Raw genomic sequence first — 13,925 nt, 5'->3', positions numbered from 1 at the left:
ATTTGAAAATTCTCCAGGGGGACTATCTTCCAGCAAGTGCTCACAAAGTGTGTTGGCTTAATAGTCCCTTACGTGCTGATTTCTCCCTCAGTTCTTACATTGTCCTTCATACTGGGAGATTGAGCATTTCAGTGCTTAAGTAGGGTTGTCTGTGAATACTAAACTGGGGGGGGGAGAATCTGTGCGATGCTCTAGGAGAAATTAAAGTGACTTTTGTACTAATATTCTGTTCTTTGTTTATAGTCAAAATCTGGAAGAGAAAGCTTGAGGAGGAGTATAACCCTTATGCCTTGGAATTAGAAAAGATTGCAACTACTGAAATGCTGACCTTGAATTTAGAAGAGCCTCAGTAAAGCTGGATCATATTTTATTGGGCCTTATTACTTTTTTACATAGATATGTAAATATTGAATTATCTAAAATCAATGGTCCATCTAAGCTGTGAGGTGTAGCAAATAAAGTAATCTAGGAAACGTTTAAAGTTGGCTAAGACTATTCTGATCTCACTTAAAATACATTGGAATGCATGAAACATTGGCTGATTCTTATAGGGTTTCTGTGTACTTGACTGGCTGCTAAAGCTGCTGCTGCTGCTGCTTCATTCTTTGTATTGGAGAATTAATTTGAAGGGAGGGGAAACTCGTTTTAACCCAGGACCACTTAGGAATGGGCTTGTTTTAATACATGCCATGTTTTTAAGGATTTTACAGGGTTGGTAAGGCTGATTACTGCTGGTGTCTGGTGCCACAAGTAGAGCTAGCCAGAAAACAAAATCTCAACATTTGTTTGAGATGCAGAAGTTCTGAAAACCTTCATTTTGGGAGAATATTTCACATTGCTGGTTGTCTGCCTGGAAGGCTCTTAATTTCACTTTCTCCCTGCAGGCAGAAAGTGAGATTGATAAGAACCTTCCAGGTGGGAGCAGTCACTTTAGTTTTCCCAATAGAAAATTGAAATTTTCTTAGAAAAACTGGAAATCTTCTGCGTGAATGATTTTCTGAGGGGGAAAATAGCCTCCTCCCCCTGCCAAAAAAAAAAATCAAAATTATCAACCAGTTCTAGCTTCAAGTCAATTAAAATCTCCCTTCCTTCCTTCCCTTGGGGCATGCAGCAGCTGGGAGGGGGATAGGGGTAATGAGTCAAGAAATTCCTGAGAGATGGGGAAGGTGGTAAAGTTAAAATGGACCACAAAGGAGATTCCTGCCCTAAAGAGCTCTTAAGATCTGATGCAGATAGAGCCCTTCTCCTGGCAGAGCTTAGGAATGCTTCAGGGAAAGAGGTGGGTCAGCCTGTTCCTGCCCCCTCTCTCCTCTTACAGAATTTCTTCTCTGCCTTAGGAGTACCACAGCTTGGAAGAAACAGTGCTATAGCAGTGGTACTCAAGTCTGCAGGGAAGGGCAACTGCTTTCTTCAAAATGCACCTGCTGCCTGCATTTTCTTTAGCTGTTGTCCAGCTGCCTCAGCCAAGCCCCAAGGGCAGCCATGTGTGTAGCATTGTTGCATAAGGGAGAATTATACAGCAATGTGCTTGGTTGCATAAACACAGGATGTGAGCTCTTCGCCCTTCCCTTCAGAAGAATTCGTCAGTCTTGTCGCTACTGTTTTTTTTAATGTACAATTGTGTATTTTGATTTAGATAATGAAGTCTTAATTTAAGGAAAAAGAACTAATATGTTAGAGCCAAGACTGACTGTATATAATTGTGTATCAAATGTAGAGAAGTTTTCTGAAGACAGGCTTAATTTACTTTTGATATTGAGACTTTTTTTAAACTTGACATGTACCTGTTGGTGGTAGAGCACTTTTGTGGGAGGTTTCTTTTATAAATAGCAATGCTTATATATTTTTAAAATGAAGATGGCACACTTAATGGAGAGGGCCAAATAGTGTAGTAGAGTATTCAGATTTGTATAAGGGTGAAAATGAAAATTAGGATTTCTGATTTCAATGTGTGCAAAATAAAATGGGTGTAAATCCCAGATGCAACTAGCACCTCTGTGTTGTCCACTATGCACTGCTTCTAAATACTCAGAGCAACTTTCATTTCAGCTTTTCCTGCACAATCCTCCTGAAAAGCAAATGCCAGGGGGAATCACAGGTAAGCCAAAAGCAACAGAGGTAATATCAAAAGTCAACCTTGAAATGATTTTAAAGTATAAAACTGATGTCATTTTATTGTATGTAAGATACAGTATATTATTTATATTGATTTCAAAAAATATGGTCGGGGTTGTTGTCTTTGACTTGCATAGCATCCTGTGGTTAAAGCGTAGCTAATGCTTGAGATTGATGTGTGAACCACAATCTTATGCTCTGGGGAGTAAAGGAAACAAAGCAGCTCTGCTTTGACACCGAGCTGATCACTGGATATGAGAGAGTTCTATTTTTCCATAGTTGCAGCTGACCTTAACTTGACTTTGGGAGTGGGGAAAGATGATTTGGGCTGGTAGTAGACATTCCTGGCCCGGTAGGAGGTTGTGGTGTACTCAAAGCAATGCAAACTGTTCTGTATGAAGGTGGTTATGGTTGCACTCTATTAGACTGTTTATAACTGCAAATACCACTACAGGAGAGGCTTTGGTGTTGGTTTGTTTTGGCGGGGGTGGGGGGGTGTTGGGCAGGTTCACTGCATCATGGAAAACTCTCCAGTAGCTGAAGAGGCAGCTAGGTTTTTCCTGGCACATTAACCAGGCCCCCTCATTTGAGGATTCCAGCCTGTTAAGTCTAAACATTTGAAATGCAATGTGTCTCATTCCCAGCTGTGTCCGAGAGCAGCATTGGATTTTAGGGGTGATTTGTCCCCTCAGTTCTGCTTCCCCTCTTGATGCATTTGTAGATGCTGGTGCTCCTACAGGCTTGGGGGCTGGGGGGAGAAGAGTGCTAGACTGAGAAGCCAGAGGCAAAAAGGAAGGCCTGTCTCTCCAGCTACCCCCTCCCTCCTCCTTACCAGTTGTCTTGTGGGGGGCTTTGTCAGCTCTGTGGGTAGAGGGCATTTTTTTCCTCACAGCTCAGGCCTGGTGGAGTTGGCTCGTCTCTTGCCTATGGAAGAAGAGGCAGGTGGGATTGGAAAAGAACAGGCTCTGGGGCAAGCAGTCCATCTCCATGAGGGGAGTGAAGCCAGAAGGGCAGTTGGAAAGACCATGCTTGAGCTCCTACAGCCTGCACCAGCAGCCATGCCTCTGACTGTAGAGCTCAGCTACCTCATGGATGGAGGGCATAGGACACAGTACAGCTGCTACCAATTCCAGAAAGTGGTAAGGGGCCTTCAGACCCAGCTTCCTCCTGCTGCTGCCACCTCTAATACCCTTCTTCCCCAAGCAGTCAGGGGCTCAGCAATTCTAACTGGTAAATTTTTACCTGAAAGGTTAATCTTTCTTACTCTGCAGGCCCTTCACAGGCAGCCAAGCCTAGGCTGGCATCTCACAGTGAAAACTCAGGCCAAAAAACTAAATATGAACTATCAAAGTGCCCCTGCATGCTTTCACAAGCAGAGCTAACATGAGTGGACAGTATTTCACACATGGTCCTTCTCAACCTAAAAATCACGTGGCCTCTTCATGAGGTAGGGAAAGGGGGGATTTAAATCTGTTTCAGGCAAACATATGGGACTTTGATCCTTGGGATCAGCTACTGTGCCAAATCTATGCATTGACAGCTGGAAACTGAACTTGGCATCAGCCAGTAGAATAACTACCATGTTAAATAAAACCCCAAAAGGTTTTATTGTAGGTATATTAAATGTCCAAGCAAAAAAGCCAAGTGTCTGGAGTGTAATGTGTTTAGCATGTTATGAATTTTTTTTTTTTGATTCCCAACATGAAATGCTTCCTTAGGGCAACCAACTTATTACAGTGTCATGATGTCATAGAACATGACCTTCGAACCTCATTCTGCTCCTCACTGTACTATCCAGATTGGACATGAGCTCTCAAATAAGACCTAGTATTGAACTTCTAATTCAGAAGGTAGGCTTCCATGTCAGTGTGTAAATTCTGTAAGTAAAGTAGAAATATTGCTTTTTGGTTAGGCATCCAAGTTCAGTCCTTATGAACACCGACAGTCTCAGGGCAGAATAGTCATGTCTTCTGTACGGAGACTGCCTTCATCAAATTCTGCATATTACACATCCAGTCTTCTGCCAAAAAAAAAAAGGAAATGGCATTGGCTAAGTCTTCTCCAAGGGCAGATGCCCATGTCCTGCTTCCCACCCTCGAGGCAAACTGCTATGAAAATCTCATTGTAATGGATCTGTGGACCCTAGAGTCAAGTGGATCATTGAGATGGAAAACAACATTCAAGGACTTAAATTTTACTTAATGAGGACAAGCCCACCGTGCTTTGCTTGGAGAAATTGTTATTTTTCCTCAAAGTAGATTTGAAGTATCCTGGCTGTGGAAATGCTTAACAAAGGGAACTTCAGGCATGTGGTATTCCCCTGCTGCCAGGTCTGGTCCCCAAGCTCCAGGCAGGCTGAAGTACCATTGTAAAAGATCTGTAGAGCTTGTTGCTCAAAGAAAGGAATTATTCAGGTAAGTGGGGAAAAGTTTTATTTCATATAAATTCAGGGTTATGGAGAGAATACAATACTTTTTGAATGACCATTCCCAGCACAATCAAGCCAAAGCTTTTATATAAAAAGTGAGGGATTTAACAATGGAAATGTTGAGGACAAGAGAACAATTATTAAATGTCTCAAACTTTTTATTGATCCTTTGCAGCAAGATAAAACTTATTTTAAAACAGCACTGTGGAACAAGTAGGTCCCCAAAATTTGACTGGCTACCTCACTGTTAAGTCTGCCAAATTTTTACTAGGAATAATAAAAATCCTGGTATCACATTAGCCCTTTGTCAATTGCTGAATATTTGTGTAGAGATGTTTAGCATAAATCAGACTTGATCTTCCACAGTACCAAATATGCATATTTTGTAGCTCATTGTGTGCTGTGATTTACAGTATGCCAACTATATTTGAGGTACTTTAAGTTGTCAAATTTTTGTTTGGTACAGGAAAACTTGTATAAACAAATTTAACTTTTCAAAACAACCTTCATACATTCATACTTTTCATGAATTAGTTTTCAATTTAAAGTCTCTCTCTCTCTGTCCATGATGAATCACACAATAGTTTCTTTGAAATACTATTGTAGCTTTGCTGCCTATTTATACAAACAAGGAAAGTGAATTTGCCCCCACCAAAAGGGAATGTTCTTTAAAATGCCAGAATGGACTTTCAAGGTAAACCTTACTCTCCCCCGTTACTTTTCAGAAAAACATTTAAAATATAAGTGATCCAAATCCTTGTTAAATCCCCACTGCTTTAATAAATTCACATGTTATAAAAGCATCGCAATCAAAGTTACCTCATCTGCTTAAAACAGGATTTAGGGGTTGCATTACAACCTTTAAGCACCACAAGCCTCAGTAGGAACACTTTGTTCCTCAATAACTAGCAGAAAAAGAACTGGTATCAGGTTGTTCAAAAGGGGTAGGGGAGTTGTCTTGGTAGTATATAAATCATTCTTCAGTGCAATGAGGAAATCCTGTTTTGCCTAAATTTTCAGCAGATTCTCCTGAACAGCAAGCCCCCCTGCCAGCTACTGTATCTGCTGAATCCTTTTTCAGATATGCTGGTTAGAGTACTCGAAGCTAGTTTTAGACATTTCCTTGTCAGCCAACTCTTACTCCTGTCTTTTTGTCCATTAGGGGGTGTCTTTCTTCTTGCAATTCTCCTGAATGAACAAGACCATTTCATTTTACTTTAGATTAAATAAAATCAGCTTGTTTATTATGAAAATATTAAAGCCAATCCTATGAGCTAGCAGTAGATCTAGTAGTATCAAGCTGAATTGTCCTGCCTATAAGGGTATGTTATCTCTTAATGACTGAATCTGCTTTTTCCTCAACCTCAAGACTAGAAGCACTGGACCAGATTCTTAGTTCCATGTAGCCACTTCATCAGACTAGTGGTGCAGAGGGGCAATAATGCCAGCTTAAGGAACATACCCACAGTCTTTGGTGTTGGGGTAAAAGGGATCAGGCCTGTGGCTCCAGCTTTCCTTAGCAGCTGTAACAGTCCCTTGGAGGCAGGAGCAGTTGGGCATTACTTGCAATAGCCAAATAAGCCCCTGGTCTCTACACTTCTTAGAGAAAGAAATAGATGTAGCGGTAGTGGAAAACCACTTCAAATCCCCACCCCACATTGGTCCTTTATCGAGGAAAGTTGGGCTACTGATAGTACCATCCATTTCATAGATTCAAAGGGGAGGAGGAAGGAGAGAAAATGTGCTCACACTTCACTGATTTGTCTGGGTCCTAAGATGGACTTTGAGTTGATAACACCAACCAGTTGAATCATACCTGGATATGTTATCTGTAGGAACCTGGATTTCATTCCTAGCATCAACCCCCAAGGTACTAGATCTTAAAACACCAGAGGAAGGCAATTTTTGTCTAGAAGTAACTGAATGACAAGTAAGCAGTACTATACATGGACTACAAATGGAATCCCATCCTGTTCTCTTGGTCCAATATTGTGGTAAGTCAAAAATAAGGATTTTCAAGCTCCTCCCACTCGCTCACTTAAACATGTATGTCAAGAAACTTACCCAGGTTGTCTTCCAGCTTTGCATCATTGCATGATGTTCACTGACTGCACTTTTCCAGCTGTCATACTCCTTTACCCATCCAGCCTGACCATTACTATCTGAAAATTGTAAGTAATGAAACAAGCTATATGAATAGGCTGTGATTAAATAATGAGCATCTGCCATTGACTTCAGGGGAAGCTTTGAAAAACGTCTGAGTTAACATCAGTGGAGTTTGGAGAGAATGCTGGTGCTCTCTTGATCCCCAGAATCGGTAGGAACCAGAGCACTTGGCTAGATTTTCAAAAGTGCTGAGAATATAACAGCTCCTATTGCCTTCAGGGAGAGCTGATGGGTACCCTCAGCCCCTTAGAAAATCAAGCTCCTTATTTAGGTACCTACAGATGGATTGAGGAGCCTAATGTTAAGCACCAACTTTTGAAACCCTTCAGCAAGTGCTTATTCTGGAAATTTTAAGTGACTTCAGTAATATAAATGGCAGGGGGTTGAAGTAGCCACCAAACACGGTAAATCGCTACTGGAAATATAGAAAGCTGACAGCTGTATTCAATCAGGAAACTAAAAATCCAAGTTTGTCTAAATGAACATGTTTTATGGTTGTTTCGAAATTACCTGTCAGACTGCCTGTTTCATAATTCACCAACTATGTAGTCTAGAAATGAAACCATAACAGCAATCGCATTAGTCAATATGGATATGTTTATTCCTTCCCGAAACAAATGCAACCCTCATGGGAATAAGCCAGCCTTTTAAATATTGTGAACTAGAAATCCCTTCTACAATAACATCTGAAGTGGACACTAAATTTACTTAGAAATTAGTGTGTATTTTTTTAATAGTGACAGTCTTCAAGCATGTATATGGTCTTTATGGGTGAGCTAATTTTAAAGCTGTCCTCCCTGCATCAGGGCCAGGATGAGCAGTGCATACCCACTGCAAGAGCCTACCTTTTCCTTCCACTGTGATGAGCACTTTTGATGTTTTATTTCCAGCTTTTGAGAGGACTGAACAATGGTATTCTGAGTTTTCTGCTACAGCATCTTTCACCCAGCTTAGAATATGCACTCTGCCATCAGCCAACGCATGAGATTGCTCACTGACACACACTTCCGCTTTCTGTCCGTTCTTCTTCCAGACAAAACGTGCATCACTGGGACCTGTGAAAATGTTAGTTTAATTACTGAAGAAACCACTTGCAAGAAATTAAAAATGAAGAGAGTATCAAGTGAGCTGTAGCTCACGAAAGTTTATGCTCAGATAAATTTGTTAGTCTAAGTACTACTAAGTGCCACAAGTACTCCTTTTCTTTTTTGCGAATACAGACTAACATGGCTGCTACTCTGAAAAATGTAGATTAAAGTGTGATGAAACATTAACATGAAACCCTGAAATTGTGATGATTAGACAGCACCAGATTCTGGATTTTAGAACATACATAGCTGAAGATAAGGACTGTTCTGAGGGCTCTGGTTGTTCCTATGGTTCTTGAATGCAGTGTGGTCAGAAGACTGCGGACAAAGAGCCAGGTGATGATCAGGTAAGAAAAAAAGCGTAGTACTCCAACAGAAGAGATTCTCAGGGAATTGTTAAGTGGGAAAGAAATGCCTGGATTCTGACATTCTCAAAAGTAGAAGCCACCCCTGGAAGTAGTAACATGATTATAGACTGGACAGTGAGGGAACCTAGGTAATCCCATGTGCAAGAGGCGCAGCATTCGTTTTCTTGAAAAGAAGACCAAGACCAATATCACGTACAAGCTGGTAGCAGAAAAAAGGCCAGGAACTCAGAGCAGGTGAAGATAGTGAGTGTAATGGAAGCAAAATCAGATGAAACAGAAGAAACATCACAAATGTCAGCAGGGTAGTCAGATAAAGGAGGTGAGAGGAGCAGAGGGCAAATAGCTATCGAGCCTTTTTGCCTAATCACCAATATTCATATCATCCGTGAGGAACAGACTGCAACCAAGTCAAAGATTGATATCATTTTCTTGGTTGCTGTTTGGGATAAAGTAAAATGGGGGCTATGAAAGACAAACAAATGCAATTCTGCTTGGTGTGTACGTTAGGAATTTAGCTGAGACAGATATAGCCCAGATAAAGAAAACAGGGATGTATGCTGTCTTCTGCTTTCCATATCTAACAACTTTAAAAAAAAAATCCATTACCATTCTGAAGGCAAGTCCTGATGTGCCCATGTGACCTATAATCAAACACCCTTATTGAAGAATAGAGAAGGGAAGATAGCAGTGAGGCAGGTGGTCTTATGCTTCTTTTTGTTGACAACGAAGGGAGGAGACGCCATATTAGAGAGACTTACCTACATTGCAAGGATTGGATTCACTGACCACTAGTATGAACTGTATAATGAGTTGATTTGGATTAGTGATTGTCACATAAGAGGGACACTGACCTAGGTTCAAACAGGCAGACCATATTATGTAGGTGTTGCATGGAAAATGGGGAATTTTCACATTAGTGTTCTACCACCACACCCAATGCAGTAGGCATTGTACACATACCAAAAAACCTTCATCCTTATCTCAGGTTTCAGTAGACAAAATGGAGTGGTTTGGAAGTTAAAGGAATAAGAAAAGCTTCCTGTTTGTTAAAATACCTTACACAAATGCAAAGAAACAACAAAGTGGTAGTGAGGATGAATGATGAACGTTATGATCTAAGATAGGATAATTCTGTAAGAGCAAGATAAAAGGGAAGAGATTGGCACAATATATTTAATAGTACTTAGATACCAGCTGACAATCAAGATGGGAGAGATGAAATTATTTGGGAAAAATACACAATGAACTGAAAATACCCAACCCTCAACATCTGCAACAGCCTAGGTGTGCAAGAAGACAATGGAAATGAAAGTTTCCTGGACTATTTGCAGGACACAGGTATTTTAGCTTCTCCAGTATCTGTACAGTAAACTATACACTCAAAAAACAAACCAACAAAAAAAGATGACAAGGTCAGGATTTAAAAAAAAAGGCCACACCAATTTTGCAATTTAGACTGATAATTAAAAGGACTCTTGTGGGACTAATGCCCACAAGAAACTTGAATTCAGTATAGTAGAGAATGGGGCAAGGATAGAGATTTTCTTGCTATTCTTTCTACTGATCCCAGATGTGTCGTCAAAGTCCAAGGATATTTTAATTTCAGGAAATCAAATCTTGGAATTAAAAGTTTAGATCCTGATTCTTCAAAGCCTTACGTAGTTTCCTACTGACTTTTCTAGGCAAGGAGAGTGTTTTATTGGCCTAGGTGCCATGCATACCTCTGATATCGTATTGATAGTAATTTTGCAAGGGACTGCATTCTTCTTGCAAATAAAGAACAACAAGTTAATGTAACTTTTACTACCCCTGGAAATGGAGAAGTGAGAACTGATCCACCACAAATATGGAAGATCAGTTTAAAAAAGAAAAAGCTGATTCTAACTAAAAGGTTACAAGACATAAAATGGACTTTTGCAAATGTCAAGATAAACTCTTGGAGAGAGAAAGTCCATTGATACAGTGGAAGGGATACATTTAGTAATGACTTCAACAGCTGAGGAAATTAGTTGCTTTTCCAAAATTTCTTAGAGAAATTGAAATTTGACCAATTGAAAGTCTAGAAATACTTGTTAAAAAGAGTAAGCTAGAGAATACTGTAAAAGTTTGAACAGATAATGGTTACTAGGTAATTGGTTTCATAGTATAACACTTCATTTTATGACATGTCCCATAAAAATTCATGTGACCTTATCTAATCTTATCTTCCCACTCAGTTGGCATCATATCATATATATTACTAATCAACTAAATTTAACAATTTGTTGCTTTTAGTAGTGACCTAACACAGAAGGGGGAAAGCAAAATACTAAGCTAGTAATTTGCCTGGTTCAAGCTTTTCAACAGTTGCAATATGCATTTTTTTTAAATGAGCTAGTGTAAAACTATTCGGTGTACTCAAGTACCACAAAGGGTAAGAATGCAGTGTATGACAAGCCATCCTAGATAATACTAGCTCGTCTCAAGACCTTGCAACTGTACCAGTGTCTGGATAAGTATATATATTTCCATGCAAAAGTAATTGTACAGCAGACTATCAAGACGCTGGCACTAGAAACAACATAAATGGCATACACAAGAAGATGAAGCAACTTATTCCCTTTCCCTCAAACTCCTAATTCTATTCAAAATACAGATCTACACTCATCCTCTTGCTGTTTGGAAGAGAGGGTCCCGTGATTAGGCCCTTGCTTGGGACTAGGGCTATCGAGGTTCAGTTCCCTGCTCTATCAGACTTCCTATGTGACTCTGGACAAGTCCCCTCTCTGTGTGTCTGTTCCTGATCTGTAAAATGGCAAAGAGACTTCACTATCTCACAAGGTTTTTGTGAGCATAAATACATTAAAGATTGGCAGGTGCCCAGACACCACGTAAGCATTTAAGAGTGTAATTTTCAAACAACAAATGGATTCAAAACAGCTCAACTATTAACTTTACCAAGTTTGATTTGAGCTACTTACTATCTTGACCTTCTAGAATGTCCCTTTTTCCTCCAGTAGTGGGCAGGCCATATCATGAAACAGCACGGTCAATGCAGAAGACCATTTCCTGCAAGCTTATTTTCAGTTAATTAGAAATGCAAGTCAGTGTGATTTCATGCTATTTCCCATTTATACTGAAGTGCCAAAAGAGTTGCCAAGCGCCTGCTCTGTTTTCATTACCAAAACAATCTCAGTTCTTAAAAATCATAATGGTCTTGGAAAGGCTTCAGAAGCTTTATAAAAAAAAGCTGTAGTTTCCCAAAACAAACAAACTTCAGAAACTTCCTTGTCCTGGTTATCTCACAAGGAGTGTGATCCCGGGTCATCACTCTGGGGAGTCACTGAACAAGTGACTACTTTGCCATCTTCCCACAAACATCCATCATATGCATACTCAACAGTACTGGGATTTCCCACACACACTGCAAGATTTTTACATGTCAGACTTTTACAACAACCAACCAGGATGCAAACAACATGTTTGTTCCCTTTTTGATCTGCTTGGGAAAGAAATCTTTACTGGCCTTTCTGCACATTTCACGGTAGTTCAGTCCTGATTCTCTAATCTAATCACATCTTCCACTGTGGTACTTAGTTTCATTTGCTCAGCTTCCCAGAAGCATGCAAAAGGTTAAAAAAAAAAATTGTTACGAAACATCTTGATCTCCCCAATTATATTATGATTTGCATAAATCTTGATTCAAACACCTAATATGTGTAACTTAGCTTTAACTCTCCAGAATCCTCTGAGATACGTTGTTTCTGTAAGCGATATTTAATAGATTCAATGAAAGAATGTCTGCTAAAGTTTCTTGCAGAGATGTGCTGGTGAATCCAATACAAAGGACTGTGCTTCTTTTTAAATTAGGTGATGATGCCAGATGATAGAAGTATTGATACTGCTGAGAAATAGTTGGCAATCAGGTGCAATAACTAGAAAATTTATAGTTTCCTTTATGAAGTGGATACAACACAGATTGAATACAAGAGAATTGCTCACTGAGTGACCATAGAATTTCATATCTTGGGGTCTTCAAACATATTTAAACAAATACTTACATTCAGTTGTTATCCTCTCTGAGTGCTTGAGAGATTTAAAAAAAAGATTATAAAATGAAAGAAAAGGATCAAATTAATGCATAATAATAGGAGTGCAATACACGTCAGAAGCCATTCTGCATGTGTAACCATCAATATAGTAAAACCAACCTTAGGAAATGGACTTTTCAGGGGTGTCATTTTAAAGCCACTGTTTCAAGCAAAGTCGCTAGTTACAGAAAGCCATCAACACTTGGACAACTATTTGGAGATTTACTTGAAAGGAATAAAATTAATGGTCTGTCATATATTCACTAAAAAAAGCCCCACCCACCACTCTCCCAACAAGCACTCATCTTGAGACTGAACTATTCTTTTCCTCTAGAAAGCTCCTCCCGGTCAGTATGGAGTCATTGTCTGGGTAGTGAAAGGAAGCTTACATTACCTGTGTTATGCTTGTGTGCATATATACAAGGCTTCATTTTCCAGGGCTGCCACCCTAGTACATTTCACACAAAGCCAACATTTTTAGACTTAATACCTTTGAAAATCAGAAACTTAAAGTTCCTCCAGCTCCAGTTCACATCAATGGGAGCTGCAGAGCCTCATCACCTCCAATTCGGGTCACTTTTTAGGTGCCTAACTTTAGTCACTGAAATTTGAAATGTTCTAAATTCCCTTAAAAAATTACAATCTTAAAAAGCAGAGTAAAAAACTCTCCAATGTATAAAGAATACAGCTGCAGATGTTCTACTGGCAACATGCAAGAATAGACTTAGAATACTAAAATTCTACTACCAATTTACTGATTATTAAAGGGTTCACTGTATACAAACCTAATCCTGAAACAGAGTGCAGACTGCTTCCAAAAAACCTCTGAGTTACTAATTTAAACAGCTCATTGAAATGAGCTGTTTCCTTGACACGAGAAGCAGTAGTATGAGAAAGAAAGATTGCCTTAAGGAGAATATTGGAAAATCCTGGGTCCTGTGGCCAAAAGGCTTCCATGCCTTGCAAAAGACGGGAAGAAAGTGAGCATCCACCACTTAATGAGCCACTTAAAGATGCATTATGCAGAACACAAGAAATGCTGTCACACTGCCACTGCACAATTTAATGTAGTATTTTTCCGGAATCATGCTATTCCTGGAGATAAAATGAAGAAGCTTAGATCAGGTCTCCCTGAAGGTCACCCCAAGATTATCAAGGATGGAAATTAAATAGGAAAGAATGTAACTAGTAATCAGGTAAAAGCAAAGAGTGAGCTGCTAGCAAGAATAAACAGCTTAGAGCTGTACCTAGCTAATCTCTAAAAGTCACCAGTGAATTGATATCCAATGAACTTTAGTGATTAATCAGCAGTGGCTGCAAGGGAATCAGAGAACCTTCATCTCAAAATAGAAGGGCTTTTGTACTAGCCTAATGAAAATTTACTCTGGCATCTCAGGTGTGTGCTAAAGCAGGATAACAAGAAGGACTCTTTGTACGGATGGTTGGAATGATGAGAGAAAGGCACTATAAAGAGAGCCAATAGAAAAGGGTGTCATTAATGAACGGTGTACTGATATGAAAGAACAGAAAATATATACAGATAGAAGACATGGCAGCCATGGAGCTGGTTCAGAAAAGCCATACAGGGACAGTGACATTTCTTAATCTCAAAAATGAGAGACAGCTGGAGTAACAGTTGGTGTCTGGTCTACAGGTTTGGTTTGAACTGAACATACTGTACTGCAATAAA

At 39.6% G+C, this 13,925-nt stretch overlaps 2 protein-coding genes across 7 annotated transcripts in view; one reads left to right on the top strand and one right to left on the bottom strand.

Moving 5' to 3' along the window:
- The window catches only part of SECISBP2 (SECIS binding protein 2), a 51,666-nt gene extending 49,676 nt beyond the window's left edge, over nt 1-1,990 (top strand). For all 3 annotated transcript variants that reach the window (XM_038403517.2, XM_038403516.2, XM_043514745.1), the window contains exon 18: nt 244-1,990. In XM_038403517.2, the coding sequence (XP_038259445.1) occupies nt 244-353 (110 nt within the window). In that variant the 3' untranslated portion in view covers nt 354-1,990. The remainder of the gene's footprint in view (nt 1-243) is intronic.
- Nucleotides 1,991-2,674: 684 nt separating this feature from the next.
- Nucleotides 2,675-13,925, bottom strand: part of SEMA4D (semaphorin 4D) — a 173,643-nt gene continuing 162,392 nt past the window's right edge. For 2 of the 4 annotated variants that reach the window (XM_043514749.1, XM_043514750.1), the window contains 3 exons: nt 7,555-7,764; nt 6,608-6,705; nt 2,675-5,731 (listed from right to left, as the gene is read on the bottom strand). In XM_043514749.1, the coding sequence (XP_043370684.1) occupies nt 5,702-5,731; nt 6,608-6,705; nt 7,555-7,764 (338 nt within the window). In that variant the 3' untranslated portion in view covers nt 2,675-5,701. Of the gene's footprint in view, nt 5,732-6,607; nt 6,706-7,554; nt 7,765-11,125; nt 12,231-13,925 lie in introns of those variants that run through there. The other 2 variants (XR_006281458.1, XM_043514751.1) reach the window with 2 other exon arrangements.

Source organism: Dermochelys coriacea, chromosome 5 (genome assembly GCF_009764565.3).
Source record: "Dermochelys coriacea isolate rDerCor1 chromosome 5, rDerCor1.pri.v4, whole genome shotgun sequence".
Lineage (NCBI taxonomy): Eukaryota > Metazoa > Chordata > Testudines > Dermochelyidae > Dermochelys > Dermochelys coriacea.
The sequence above is the reverse complement of the archived record's forward strand: the minus strand, read 5'-3'. Positions and strand labels throughout refer to the sequence as shown.